General features: G+C 37.7%; 1 protein-coding gene across 1 annotated transcript in view; it reads right to left on the minus strand.

Moving 5' to 3' along the window:
* gfra4a (GDNF family receptor alpha 4a) overlaps positions 1–13,390 on the minus strand; it is a 113,137-nt gene extending 99,747 nt beyond the window's left edge. The window contains exon 1 of the mRNA XM_017463061.3: positions 12,992–13,390. Within this exon, the coding sequence (XP_017318550.1) occupies positions 12,992–13,049 (58 nt within the window). The 5' untranslated portion in view covers positions 13,050–13,390. The remainder of the gene's footprint in view (positions 1–12,991) is intronic.
* Positions 13,391–16,520: the final 3,130 nt, after the last annotated feature.

The following is a 16,520-nucleotide window of genomic DNA, read 5'->3' on the forward strand; positions in this document are numbered from 1 at the left end:
GGTAACATCTTTTGTCACTCTTATTATGTATCTGGTATGTTTATTACTTTTACCTGGAAAGGTGCATGTGGTTTACCTCTAATTAGTATTTAGAGTAAAACCATAATGATCCTTAAGATCTAGTTATGTGTTATTAAGGTATAAAGATACATACTAAAGGTACATGTATTTTGCTTGTATTTTCTCATTTGTAAGTCGCTTTGGATAAAAACATCTGCTAAATGAATAAATGTAAATGTACAAAAGATGTGCTCTTTATGGTACCACCATAGCAACAAGAAAAAGTACAGATTTCTGAGGGTCGACGGCAGTGAGTCTGGACTGTGAGTCTAAATCTGCCATGCCTTTAGACTCAAGATGCTTCAGTAGGAAGACCCCAGCTTGTGTTCATTTTATCAGGTGTGCCAGTGTGCCTTGCTTAGAAGATGTAGTCATAAAAGGTGGAAGTCTTTTCAGCACACACATACACACACTCCAACACTGAAAACCCCCAAGAAGCTGGGAGACCTTGCATTGTTCATCAGTATTCCTGTGGCTGCTACGCATTCACACACACAGAGCCCAGCTGCGGGACCTCACACTGTTCATTTGTATTCTTGTGACTAGTTGAGCTGCGCTCAGTGCGAGACCGCCCCTCCATTCCCTCTGCACCATCAGCTCACACCTCCCTAACAAGAACACTCACCACATGCAAGGTGGCAGGCCTCTTCTTCTATCCTGTACAGATGAAATCACCCCAGACAATTCACAGGCCTCTCATTTGCCCTGTCTCTCTAAGATATGGACCACAGAAGCAGCAGTTCCATTTACAGAGTAATTGTTCCGGCAGTGTAATTGCACTTTAACAAAAGACAGCGCAATGACGAGCTGTTAACATAATGAGCGGCTCTGTCGCCTCCTCCAGTGATCACTTTCTTCGAACCTGGTCCAAAAGGAGTCCTTTTTTCTCCCTTTGTGTGAATCTAAAAACTTTATTTCTCTTATTTTCTTTATTACTCTTGCCTTATCTTTTTGTCTAAAGATTAGCTTATTTTCTCTTGAAAAAAAGCCAGTTCATGCAGAAATCCCATATATGATAAAGGCAGATTTGGATGTAAAGGGCCATTGAGCAATACATTAAAAAACAGATCCAAGCACAAGATAACTGTTCTTTAAACGTTCATAGGGAAACCCATGTGGGATAACATGCCAGACTTCATGCTGCATGTTTTTGTGCATATATATATATATATATATATATATATATATATATATATATATATATATATATATATATATATATATATATATATATTTTTTTTACACAAAGCACTGGGTTTAAAATTATTGGCAAACAAATATGTGGTGAAATATCTACAAGAGAAAATAACAGAACCGAGCCTCTACCTGTAATGTCTAACAAGGTTGATGACACTTGTAGAGAGCTTTTTCAGCACTTCTCCATGCAAAACATTTCAAGCTCTTTTATATTCTTAGCTTTGTATATTTGGATATTCTCTTAAATTCTGACCCTATGTTTTCAACAGGGTTCTTAACCAGAGCCTGAAACAGTTATTGAAAAACACTGATTTTATTATGCCTTCAACCACTTCTATGTTGATTTGGGTGTGCGTTTATGGTCCTTATCATATTGAAAATTAATATATTGGCAACTCATAACCAACTAGCAGAAGCAACCAATTTTTGGGCTAAAACATACTTAGAGGTATTTACTATGTCATTAATATGACAACAACCCATGGACCTCTAGCCATAAAACAGCCTCAAAGAATCAGTGATCAACCTCCATATTTAATAGTGGGTGTGCCAGCATTTCTTTATATTCAGGTCACTGATAATCACCAAACATTTTTATTTGACCAAAAAGAACCCCAAGAACTAACTAAATCATGAACTTCTGAAACTGTGATATTTAGGTTGTTCTTCACCTCCATTACCATCTACCTAACTGTGGAAGTTGGGAAGTACAATCATGCACCCAATTCCTGCCAAACTTTCAACAGTTCCAAGCAAATTATTATAGAGCTGATAAAATACATTAACCTGAATTTGTGCTCATTTGTAACTGCTTAACTGTAACTTCAGAAAAACAGGCAATGGTCAGAGGTAGAGTGTAGAGTAAACATTTTTAAAGAATGACCATTTGTTTGTATTTATCGTAAATTATTTTTTAGAAATACAGCTATTTCAAAAAGTTATTTTAAATTAAAGAGAATATTAAATAGCATTTTTTTTTATTAAAGAAAGGGTAAACTGAATCTTCTCCAATTGCTGGATAGAATTCTTGAATCACTGTCTATAATACATAAACATCCTTCTCTTAAAGAGTGCTGATCATTCTGGACTCAACTTTAAATAAATAGGTGATCTACAATCTCTAATCCTAACCCTAACCTTTGTAAGATTTTCTACAAATTGATTTGTGATCATTTTGATACATTTACAGGTGTGACACCATGCAAATTTAAATGTGCAGCAGGATACATTTAAAAAACAATAACACATGCATACATGAGTGACAACATCCTTTAAACATCCTTTAACAATCATAGTTTTGATCAAATTACAAATCACAGTTTTGTTAAGAATATTCTGTCTACCGTGGATTCTGTCTGGTGCATATCCCAACATCAGTGGGCACAAGACAGGAACACACCTGGAAACCCACAGAGAACATGTGAAACTCCACACAGTCAGTAACCTGAGCACAGGATCACTCCAGGGATCCTGGAACTGTGAGGCAGCTCACTGTGCCAGCATGCCACATTATTCTGTAAACTGTAGACTACATTTGAGCTATACCACTAATGCTAGAGGTGTGAATGGTATTATATTGTTCATGTTGGGGATTCCCAATGACTTTGTGACATGTTGTGCAATGGATGTTGAGGCTTGTAGTTTTGGACCACGGATGGATGTAAACATGACTACGATAAAAATGATAAATAAAATATTAAATGCTAGTTTAATAAATGATCCTTTAGACGATTGTGCAAACAGTATTCAGTGTTCTGATTTTTTTCCCCATCATACTCCAAAAATGAGTTTTATTTTTGGGGTTTACATATGATGGGAATTCAACTACAATTACATATGATATATTCAACCACATACCACATTTCTGGTCTATAATCAGTCATGTACAACATAGTTGTACAACCATTTCTTTCCTAATATAGAAATAACATGCTTATGAGTATAAATACATACATACATACATACATACATACATACAAACATACATATATACATACAGAAATACAGTACTGTGAAAAAGTAGTTTTTCTGATTTTTTCTGTTTTTGTGTATATCTCATACTTAACTGGTTTTAGATCTTCAAACAAAATACATTAAAACAAAAATTGCATTTAAAGCAAAAAGACTTATCCAACATCGATAACCAATGTGAAAAATTAATTGCCCCCATAGCAGAAATAAGGAGCAATAACTGCAACCAAACACTTCTGATAACTGGAGCTCAGTCTTTCAGTTACTTTTAGGACTAGGACTTACTCCTCTACTTTGGATCATTGTCTTGTTGCATAATCCAGTTGCGGTTGAGTTATAACGTACAGACTGAAACCAGACATTCTCCTTTAGAATTTTTTTTGGTAGAGAGAATTCATGTTTCCCTCAATTACTGCAAGTTGCCCAGACCCTGAAGCAGCAAAGCATCCCCACACCATCACACTACCACCACCATGCTTGACCACGGGTATGATGTGCTTTTTGTGGAAATTTGTTTTTGTTTTACACCAGATGTAATTCACTTTCGACTCATCAATCCACAGAATATTCTCCAAAATGGTTTGAGGATCATCAAGGTGTGTTTTGGCAAAATTCAGATGTTCTTCTGGGTTAGCATCCCAGCAATGGAATGTTCTGTCTGTTATGGTCAGGGAAACGTTTCCGCTCCCTGAAGGCCAACACAGAGAGAATAAGGAAGAGCTTTTTCTGCAGGTGATTTGGGCCTTCAACCAGGGGAAAAGCAAGGTCTAGAAACTGTACTCACACACATCCACTACCTCATCCTGCCTGTTATACATTTTTCTACAGCTACATTCACTCACATCATATTTTTGCACTCCCTACAATTTGCACACCTCATTTGCACATGTACAGTTTTTCTAGTCCATTTAATATATTACAACTGTAAATTTGACCTTTTCAGTTTTTGTCATCTTACTATTTTCTATATATAACTGTAATTTTTGCATTGTAATCTAATTGTAAATTTTTTCTAAATTTTTCTATTCATATATTCTAGTTTTATTCTCTATATTATATTCTTTTTTTTCTTATTTTTTCTTATTATATTTTTAATCTTTATTATATTTTACCTTTTTTTATTCTCTTTTACATAACAGTCATAAAAAGCATTTCACTGTATGCCATTCTATGTATGGTTATGTATGTGACAAAATTTGATTTGATTTGATTTGATGGTTTTCACATGGATGCCATTTTTGCCCAGTGTCTTTCTGATATTGGAGTCATGAACAGTGACCTTTTGTAGTAATCAGGCGTGGTTGCGTATAGTCCAGCTGAACCCCATTATGAATGCAGTTTCATTGATTTGGGGAATTAGTAACTATGGGGGCAAATACATTTTCACACAGGCCCAGTTGGTATTGGATAATTTTTTTTGCCTCTAGAAATAACATCATCATTTAAAAGCTGTAGTTTGTGTTTACTCAGGTTGCCTTTGTTTTATCTTAGATTTTGTTTTAATTTCTGAAACAATTTAGTATGAGAGACACAAAAACAGAAGAAATCAAATACTTTTTCACAGCACTCTACTCTCAGTCAAATTACATATAAAATTTTATAAAATATATGATTGGATTTTTTTTCCTTGTAAAATATACCAATTTAAATTTCTATGTAAAATGCACATGCAACTCAAACACAGAGGGAGTTTAGTCTATTATATAAGAAACCAGAGGTTAATTAGCAGTTGGACCAGAGTGTGGGCAGAGTAGAGAAGGGGGAGGAAAGACGTTGTCTTTATTAAACATGGTGAGATGTCGCTGCTGCACCAGAATTAATTCATATTCCAGCAATCTCAAACTCACAGTATAGTATAATGTAATCCACCACATATTCACAGTTACTAAATGTATGGCTTAACAAAATAATTCCACACTTAAAAGCTTAAAATGCTAAGTGAACATTAGTTAGAAAATAACAGAAGTAATTCACATCTTTTGCTAGAATTCTAGGAATTATTCTAGGAATTGTGTAATGACTGCATACAGACCAACAGCACAATAGAACAAGAGGATGTTTGACTTATTGAAGGTATTGTGCCTGTTAGGCCTAGCCAATTTTCATAGTAGAAACTATAGAGCATCCATTCCTCCACTGAATGTACGGAGTGACATAGTGTCATAATCAGAGATGTAAAAATACTGAGAATTATACTTAGGCAAAAGTTATAGGTAATGTTTCAAAATCGTTAAAAGTAGAAGTATCCAACCTAAAATGCATGTACAGTATCTCACAAAAGTGAGTACACCCCTCACGTTTTTGTAAATATTTGTTTATATCTTTTAATGTGACAACACTGAAGAAATGACACTTTACTACAATGTAAAGTAGTGAGTGTACAGCTTGTATAACAGTGTAAATTTGCTGTCCCCATAACTCAGCCAAATAACTCAACACACAGCCATTAATGTCTAAACCGCTGGCAACAAAAGTGAGTACACCCCTAAGTGAAAATGTCCAAATTAAGCCCAAAGTGTCAATATTTTGAGTGGCCGCCATTATTTTCCAGCACTGCCTTAACCCTCTTGGGCATGGAGTTCACCAGAGGTTCACAGGTTGCCACCGGAGTCCTCTTCCACTCCTCCATGATGACATCTTGGAGCTGGTGGATGTTAGCGACCTTGTGCTCCTCCACCTTCTGTTTGAGGATGCTCCACAGATCTTCAATAGGGTTTAGGTCTAGAGACATGCTTGACCAGTCCATCACCTTCACCCTCAGCTTCTTTAGCAAGGCAGTGGTAGTCTTGGAGGTGTGTTTGGGGTCATTATCATGGTGGAATACTGCCCTGCAGCCCAGTCTCTGAAGGCATTCCAAAGTACATGCTGGCATTCATGGTTCCCTCAATGAATTGTAGCTCCCCAGTGCTGGCAGCACTCATGCAGCCCCAGACCATGACACTCCGCCACCATGCTTGACTGTAGGCAAGATACACTTGTCTAGTACTCCTCACCTGGTTGCCGCCATAAACACTTGACACCATCTGATCCAAATAAGTTTATCTTGGTCTCATCAGACCACAGGACATGGTTCCAGTAATCCATGTCCTTAGTCTGCTTGTCTTCAGCAAACTGTTTGCGGGCTTTCTTGTGCATCATCTTTAGAAGAGGCTTCATTCTGGGATGATAGCCATGCAGACCAATTTGATGCAGTGTGCGGCGTATGGTCTGAGCACTGACAGGCTGACCCCCCACCCCTTCAACCTCTGCAGCAATGCTGGCAGCACTCATACGTCAATTTTCCAAAGACAACCTCTGGATATGACGCTGAGCACGTGCACTCAACTTCTTTGGTCGACCATGGCGAGGCCTGTTCTGAGTGGAACCTGTCCTGTTAAACCACTGTATGGTCTTGGCCACTGTGCTGCAGCTCAATTGTCAGGGTCGTGGCAATCTTCTTATGGCCTAGGCCGTCTTTATGTAGAGCAACCATTCTTTTTTTCAGATCCTCAGAGAGTTCTTTGCCATGAGGTGCCATGTTGAACTTCCAGTGACCAGTATGAGGGAGTGTGAGAGCGATGCCACCAAATTTAACACATCTGCTCCCCATATCATGTAATTAACCAATATTTACCTTTAGTAACTTGGCTCAACATGCTTTTCAAATTAGACAGGCTTCATGCCTTGTAGGAGGTAATGGAGACACCTCATTTTATGCAAGTCTTTGTGTAGCGTTGTGGGGATCATTTGGGAAGTTAGGCAGGCAACCTCTCTAAAGGATGCCATTGGTAAAAATTAAAAGTGTGCCAAAATATGGCACACTGTAAAACCGGATTCATTAAGTTCATTTAACCAAAAAAATTTGAGGAAACATAAATCAATTTCTTTAAGCCAAATACACTTAAATATAACAAGTTTGAGTTAGATTTTTGTTAAATTTAAGTGTATTTGGCTTAAAGAAATTGATTTATCAACTTAAAAATTTTGAGGTAATTAATTGACTCAAATTTTTTTGAGTTAAATGAACTATCCGGTTTTACAGTGCACTAGGGATTTGGAGAATACAGAAAGAAACAAAACAATTAGTAACTAAGAAAAAATCGACTATGCCACCTGGGTGACTATACCCAAATGGGAAGTACAAAAAGGACACACAGGTTCACTTCTCAAAGTGGAACCATGTGACATGGATATCATTTCAAAATATGTGTTTATTAAAGCAGTAACAGATATTTTCAGATAAAAATATTTTACGATTAAGATAAAATGCAGATTTCAACTACAGTACACACAAGGACAAACGGCATGCTCACAATTTGCTACTGCCAAAGCAGACAGAATATAATAACACAAAGAAACAGATACACAAAGTAACCAACGCTACAATGAAAAATAAATTAATAAATATATAGACAGTAAACCACACAAACCTGGGGATCACCAAACTCCAACAACAGTTGGAGTTACAAACAAAACACAAACAAACCTGGTCTGCTCTAATAGCACGACCTTACAGGACAACAGACTCCAGCCCTCAATTATCCTCCAGGTTTGAGATCATACATGGCATACAAAGATACAAATACAATTCAATATAACAGAGAAAACAAAGGCAAAAGAGCAAAAACACAAAACAAACAAAAACACACAAAACATACAAGCAAAAGCAACAGAGCTGAAAGCCATGCAGCACCAGCAGACAAGGATGCACTGAGACAGGATAATTAGCTCACCTAAAATATAAAAAAGATATGAGCTAAAATATACCCATCAGGTTGCCATGATATTACTAAAAGGGTTGTACATACCAAAACATACTGAGACCACTTCATTCATCAGGCAGCCAAAGTTCACAACTCACCGGGAAGCCACTAAAATACACAACTCCTGTAACTAACAACTCCGGATAAAATAACCAGAAAAGCTAAAAGCATAAAGACATACCTGAAGGTAACCAGCAGCCAGCCAATAATGCTCCATTTATCACAATTAAAAATGCTTTGGAGCAAAAGAACGCAGCATCAGCAAAGGCAATCAGTCAACAGCAAATCACCCGGTGTGCACCAATTCAGCTCAAAACGTGTGGCACTGGAAGTGGCAGTAACCCAACAATGACACAATGCCCGGTAGCGTATAGCCGCCTTAAATACGCTTCCAAAATAGGATACTAATGACTCACGTGCCAAAACAGGGGCAGGGTAATTAACCCCATTAAAAGAGATGCAGCAAAATAGTGGCACTCCACTACATTTGCAACATTTTACTAAGGTTGGGTCGGGAGCACTCATCCTCAAGTTCCTCACTGCAATCTTCTGGCTTATCCATCTTCAGACAAACACAGATAGCTCTAGCTCTAACTACTGTGTGTAGCACGAGAAGGTCGCTGCATATGACAAAGACCATTCTAATCATTAATTTTTTCTACAGCGATAAACTTGACTAGATGCTAAACTGAAATGTAAATAAAATGCATGGCTGTGCATATAATTAATAAACAGTGTACGGTTATTGGCTGGATGAAAATAGAAGAGACATTTGAGATTTGTAGCGAGTACAAATGTCTAAAAGAAAGTGTTTTTTTTTCTTGGAAATCTTATTAAGAGTACAAGAATTCAGTTTCAATAATACTCAAGTAAAGCATAAATGCACCAAAATAATAATACTTAAGTATTAACATCTGGCTCACATGTGTTTTCAGACAGGGGAAAAATGCATTTCCGTTTACACATGACATTCTGAATGCGTCTCCAGTGACAGCTTCTGATTGTATTTCATACATCATATCTACTGGAGGAATGGTGTTATGCACATTTATTATGTCAGTCTTCCATTGCATATGTTTTCAGGCAGAAATGTCCTGCGAATCCTGTACTGGCTCTTTTAAATGCAGCAGCAACTCGTGGCCATAGAAGCAGGCCGGCATTAATAATGACATAGCCTCAAACAAAATTAAGTTGAGCGATATCACACTTGCCTTGCTATGCTATAGGCTACTATGTAGTATTCTTAACCATGTAACCAGTACACAGTAACCATGTAATATTCAGATGAGATTCGACAACATACAGTCATTCAGCATACAGTCTACAGTCTCAAAATGTGTTCGAGATAATATCATTAACCAGAGTTTACAGTTTTCAGCAAAATTTCCAGTCCAACTACACCTCAAGAGTCATTTCTTCTTTTTCTCTGCCTTTGGGTGGGAAACAAATATTTCACACATATTTCTAATGTACAGATATTATTCACTCGATAATCCCCTTTCCCTCTCCCAATCTTTGCTATATATCTTAGCACAGATAAGGTTATATTCATCAAAGACACACTGTCTGCTTTTACACATTGCCATTTTGCAGAAATGTATTACATTTAATTCAGATTATTAGCTAAGAAACAAGATCTTGGCCTATTTTTAACTAGCCCAATCTGGCAACCCTGTCATTAACTGCCCTGTCTGCTCCTCCTCCACTGAAAATGTTCATGGAGTGAGCATAGGGGAAAAAAATCTTCCCATATTGATCGCTGCTTGTTGCAGTTCCCATTTTTGACCTGTAGGTGCAATAATAAATTTATGGGAAGCTAAATTGGCTTGCTGAGCGCTGCAATTGCACAACATCTACAAATGTGGGCAACGGAAAATCAGCTTAGTCAAATTATTTTTTTAATCGTTGGTGATTTAAAAGAAGTCATTAGTATTTCAATTGGATCTTAAAAGTATGGAGTTGTGAATGAGGGCTTTATGAAGATTAATATTTCTTGAATGGCTCATATAAATGATGGGGCTCTTCCCCACCTGCCCTTATGGACAAGCTGCCACTGTTCAAATATATCGATCTGCTAATACAATTTATAAATCAATAGGAGATGACGAAAGAAGCTATGAAGAACAGCTGCCTTCATCTGCTAGCATCATCTGTATCAGTCTCACAATTATTATGTATTTTCCATATAGGGCAATCACACAATCAACTTAGGTGGTCCTTCATTATTGTCTGGGACACATAGAGATGCTTTTGTGTTCACGCTACAAATGTTATGTGGTCATATGTGTCCCAAACCACTATCAAAGGTGGTTTGAGAGATGAAGCGTCTCTGATGCACGTTGGGCCCTGTTCACTCCTGTATTTAGTGCTGTCTCAGGATATATATTAATGCTAAGTCTGAAAAGGGCCAAAATACAATTACTCAAGTATGTTCCACCACTGGTCATAATCAGAGATTAATTTTTATGAATTAAAGGTTGGAACACATTTATACTGGCCAAATACAGCTAAAAAGTTGTATAGAAACGCAGACAAAAAAATTATGTTTAAACATTGTTCTCTTCATAAACCAAAATTATTTGCACATTCCAAAATAAGTAGACTTACTCATTAAATGATTGTATTGCAAATATAAGTTCACAGCCCCTGAACTTGGGCTTCCATCCTAACAACAGGATCTGCAAAGAGCAGCAGAGGATAAGGCAAGCTAAAGATCACAGCTGTCACTTAATCAAGCACTTCAATATCACTATTATTATCATCATTAAACATCAATCAAACAATCAAAAACACTTCCGAACCTCAAATCACACAGCTGAAGCAATTCAGGATATTTACCTCTGTATGCACACATTTTAAGAAAATCCACATTTTGTCATTTGTCACATATACAGGAAAAAGCCCCATTAACACAAAATGCTTATTATTATAAGGTACTTTGATAAAATATTAGAAGTACTTTTAATAACTGAAAATGTAAGTAGCTATCTAAAGTGAATGCAAACTCAAACTAAACTAAAGGTAACTTCACTGGCTCTGCAGCAATTACTTCAAGTCAGCTGAATTGTATAAGTTAAAGTCACCAGTGATTTTCTTGAATTAGACCAATTACAATTTTTTTTTATTAATATAAAAATCTACTCCCCTGGTATCACATTCATTTGCAGGCTATTGTATCTATATAATATGCCAATACACAAGCAAGGAGACTTGACTCCATCTAAGTGGCATTAGAGGGAAATGTTTGGGGATATGTTTGTTTGCACTCCTGTGTGTATGTACTGTATTTATTTCAAGCTTGTAAGGAGAGTATCTCAATGTGAAGTTTATAGATCACAGAGTAGGGAAAGTTGTTTACTGCTATGACAGAGTGACAGGATGTGTGTGTGTGTGTGTGTGTGTGTGTGTGTGTGTGTGTGTGTGTGTGTGTGTGTGTGTGTGTGGAATATGAAAGAAAGCATGTGTATAACACTGATTAGACAAGGTGTGTCTTGGGTGGTCGAACAGGTTTTGGGCTCCAGGCTTTCACTGCTGCAGACTGCAGCCCTTCCCCAGAGGAACTGCTCTACCTTGGAGCAAAACATTTCACTCACATCTGCTCAAGTTGTACAAGTGTGGAGCTTTGACGCCTTCTCTGTGTTACGATTACAGGTTAGGATAAGCACTAATTAATCTTTCCAACCTATGTGGGGAAATACAGGAAATGATGTACAGGCAACTGTGAAACCTGTGTACATAGAGCAAATAAAGGCTTTTACTACAGATATTGTACAGTTGGATGCTTGTTCTACGTTCTCTTATATACCACCCCGAACACTGCGTGACAGGGGAAGTGTGCATGCACACACCTGTTTTAATGATGAGCACACTTACATAACCCTGTTATTACAATTCCACTTTGCATTTGGAGAGATGCAGCAAGTTTTTCACTTTTCTCCTAAGGACTAGTGTTATCTCATTGCAGGATTATTTTGCCACTGTTTAAATACACTCCATGTTTGAAAATAAATTCCCTAATTTTGGATTGGAGTAAATGTGAGTTTTACTGTTTGAGGTTTGAGTAACTTCACTGGAAATGCAATGCATTCTTTCAAAGACATTTCCATCCACTAATATGACAGAACTAGTCTATCTGACGCCATCTTTCAGACTTCTTAGCATCTTAAAATATAGATCAAAAATAGCTGCATTCCATCTTCTATTAACTTAAATTATAGGTTAACAAAAACCTTCAGCTTTTTCCATGCAGCCCCATTTTCCCAGCTCGGTCTAAATAGGTTAACCTTTGTCAGCAGGCTCAAATGAGGCACAGTTAGGATTACAGGTATAGAGACCGGGCTAATGGTTTTGTGCGCCCCAGACACAATTCAGTCCAACATTAAGATTTAGGCCGAATGGTGGTTTGTTGCTATTATGGACGGACATTCGAAGTCCTCGGAGAGATGTACATGAACTTTAAGAGCATGTATAAAACTGGTTTGTGCAAGGGGCTGCGGCGTCCTCGTTGTTCTCTACCTGCTTTCCTCAATGTGACGCCGTGCAGCGTTTCAGCGTCATTGCCGTTTAATGACGGGGGTAATGTGCCGTGATCGAGGCTATTAAACATCACGGCAGGTAATTATAACACACAAACATAATCACATTAGCTTGTCGGCCGATCTGTCTTGTGCGTTGTACACGCGCCACAGTTGCGCTTAAAGGGCAAGCACGCGCATAAGGTTATTGACTTAACTTTCTAAACTCCGTTGATTTCGTGACATTGTTATAGAGGGAAGAAAAGCAACTCGGAAGGGAAACGCGCCGAGCATGCCTATTCGAAAAGCAAGGTTCGTGCATCAAGAGGAGAGAATCACTGCACAACTCATCGTTCTCCGCACAATCCGCATCAGCTGCAGCTCAGCGTGTTTACTGCGTTATGCCCGAACCCCATCACAGCATAAGGAATAATAATAATAATAATAATAATAATAATAATAATAATAATAATAAAGAGCGCGCGACAGAAAATGAAGAAAACTCACCTATTACAGCCAGCTGGAGCAGACACAGTCTGATCAGGTCCATTGTCCACAGAGCCATGAGTCCGATAGAGGAGAGAGTTTTAGACTTCAGTGATCACCCGTCACCACCGCGATCAAAGTTATTCAAACAGAGTGCAGCGGTTTTCAGCGCCGCTTTAACAGTCCGGAACGAGCAGCGACCCAAAGCGCGCGCCAGATGCAGAAACAATCTCGGATCATGGTTTTCTTCAGCTAATAGCTGTGACGCTGGAGGAATGAAAATAGTTGCGCAAAAATATGGAGCGATGCAGCCCCACCGGCTCTCACACGATTTCACAAAATCAGTTTGCTTTAGAAACATACACAGACACACAGCTATTAGGTCACGATGCGCAGAGCGCGGAGTGTGTCGGTTGTATCCTGAAGTGAGATTGGCGGTGTGTGTGTGCGCGCGCGCGTGTGTGTGAGAGAGCCCAGATATCTACCTATCTATCTATCTATCTATCTATCTATCTTGTTTTCTAACTTTGTTTGCATGCTAAATATCAATTTTACAGTGAAAAACATTCACTTGAAATGCCATTTGTGTTTAAAATAAGACAGTGCAACACCTATTCTTTTGTAATATTACAGGCAGTATTTCAGATATAAAGGCTATATAAAGTGCCTGTGTCCCCCATCCGCCCCCCCCCCCCTCCCAATGATCATTCCAAAAGTGACGCTCCAAATTAAAAGGAAATATTCATAATCCAAAGCCTGAACATTCTGAGCTCTGCAACTCTCACCCTCACTGTAAATAAGTCATGAGCGACATTTCCATTCAATTTGGCAAATCTTTTATCTGTCTCACTCTCATGCACATATGCTATGTTTGTCTGCTTGCTGAGTGCCTGTTGAAACATTTGCAAGAAAAATGTGCAGCATTTGACAAACACGAGTGCAAAAACACATGTTGTAAGTGTCTGGATCTCTTTATCACTTTGTTAGTGACTGTGAACTAAAAACAAAAAGTTAGACATTTGTATGAATAAATGTGTTTGTAGGTGTGTGTGTGTGTGTGTGTGTGTGTGTGTGTGTGTGTGTGAGAGAGAGAGAGAGAGAGAGAGAGAGAGAGATAGAGAGAGAGAATATTTTTCTCTGTTGTGCCCCTAAATGCCATGGTGCATTGAGCTGTGGGCTGTTTGTTAGTAATCATGTTATAATGTCAGTTATGACAGTGTCATCTACAGGGGGAAACCGAGGGGGGGTGGGTAGAGTAGTTGGCAGGGGAGAGGGAAACGTAGTAAGTGAAGTCAAGCCGGCAGGGGTTTGGCACAGGCTCGTATCTCACAAGCTGCATGTCCGTGGCAACAGGCACACTAACAGCCCATCTGTTGACAGAGAGAGAGAGAGAGAGAGAGAGAGTACTTAGTCTCTTAAAACAGGGTGAGAAGGAACAGTGCCCTGTTTTGAAATATTTCTTAGATTGGTTTTATGGAATTAATCGGTTCACGAATTAATCTATCACGGTTTTATGGAATTGATGTAAAAGGCAAAGCGCAGTTGCAAAGGATTGTTAATTTGGCATCAAGCATTACGGGCGTAAGGCAGCAAAGTTTGACTGCAAATTGTGAAAAACGTACCCTTAAGAAGGCATTGACTGTTGTAACGATCCCACTCACATCCTTTACTCAGAATTTGAAATGCTTCCTTCACATCGGCGATACAGAGCTATAAAGTGTAGGACTGTGAGGGCTTCAAGACCTTTTGTTGCAAATGCTGTATCGGCTGTTAATGGTTAATGTTTATCTGAAATAGGTGAATATATATATATATATATATATATATATATATATATATATATATATATATATATATATATATATATATATATATATATATATATATATATATATGATGATTTTTCTATGGTGCTGTAGTATTTATTTATTTATTTTGTTTTAAGGCTGTGGTTTTGTCCTTGTCCTATTTTGGTCACCCGGCACTGCAATAGAAATTGCCCTTTTTAGGGACAATAAAGATTTACTGAACTGAACTGAACTGAACTGAGAGGATTCAAGTGAACATTGCTATCTAATTTTAACATAATAAATGATTTAAGTTTATTCAAACTCTCAAAATAATTGATCTTTCACTTTCAGTGTCTGTGTTAACTACTGGACACAGAGTAGAGGCATGTATGCCATAGAGGTTGGGCAGTACCACTGTATTTAAAGCTAAAGTATTTACGATTTACTTTTAGACACCTTCATTATCATTATTATAGTACAATGAGATCTTGTTTGGAGAAAGTGCATTCCTGGACAAAAAAAAACAAAGAACAAAAAAAGGACCAGGCCCAAAAATAGCAAAATATGAAGCTTCAAATGGTTTTAGCAACAAATCATTGGTCAGAAAATTTGCAAGAATTAAACAAATGTACTCGTGAGACCTTATGTGCCACCATTGGCCTCTTTACTTTTGTTGCAGTAAACTGTTTGGGGAAAAGCCAGAAACAGGAAACTCACTTATAGTGTTTCTTCACTTATATAATTCATATAGTCTTCTTGTACGCAAAGGTAAAGTCATGATAATGATTGATATGTTTGATGTAAAATTCAAACTAACACACACACACACACACACACACACACACACACATATATATATATATATATATATATATATATATATAGCTTTTATATATACAGCTTTTAATTAATTTATATATATATATATATATATATATATATATATATATATATATATATATATATATATATATATATATATATATATATATATATAAATAAATTAAAAGCTGTCCTCAAGTTTACCCACAAGGCTTGAACATGTAAAGAAACCAAAGGGAACAGCTATTCCATACTAAGTTACTTTATTCATCCATCCATTTTCTGTACTACTTATCCTTACTGGGGTTGGGGAACCTAGAGCCTGTCCCAGGGAACCTGGGGCACTGGGCAGGGGATACCCTGGATGGGTTGCCAATCCATCACAGGGCACAATCACACACACATACGGACATTTGTTTGGACATGCCAATCAGCCTACAATGCGTATCTTTGGACTGGGGGAAGAAACCCCCAAAGCACAGGGAGAACATGCAAACTCCACACATGCAGGGCCATGGCGGAAATTGAACCCTCAACCCTGCAGGTGTGAGGCAAACACATTAACCGCTTATCCACCGTGTCCCCAATTACTTCATCTATCTGTTTAATTCTTGATAATTTCCTGACCAATGACTAGATGCTAAGACCATTAAAAGCTTCATATTTTGCCATTTGTGGCTTGATCCATTTTTTCCAAGGAGTATAGATGCCATCAGATAAAAGGGTTAGACAGTAAATATACAATCAAGTATACAAATAAAGACCATACAAAAAAGTACAAAAGTACATGTGCAGAAGAGGGTTGTAGCAGTATTCACAGGATTTGAAGAGATGGTGTGATGGCTCATGTCCATAGTGGTGTATTGCAGAGTAGTGTGAGGTGCTATTACGATGTGGGGAGTAAACATTGGGTGTTGTGTAGTAAGAAAGAAGAAGCT

This window comes from Ictalurus punctatus, chromosome 3, assembly GCF_001660625.3.
Source record: "Ictalurus punctatus breed USDA103 chromosome 3, Coco_2.0, whole genome shotgun sequence".
Lineage (NCBI taxonomy): Eukaryota > Metazoa > Chordata > Actinopteri > Siluriformes > Ictaluridae > Ictalurus > Ictalurus punctatus.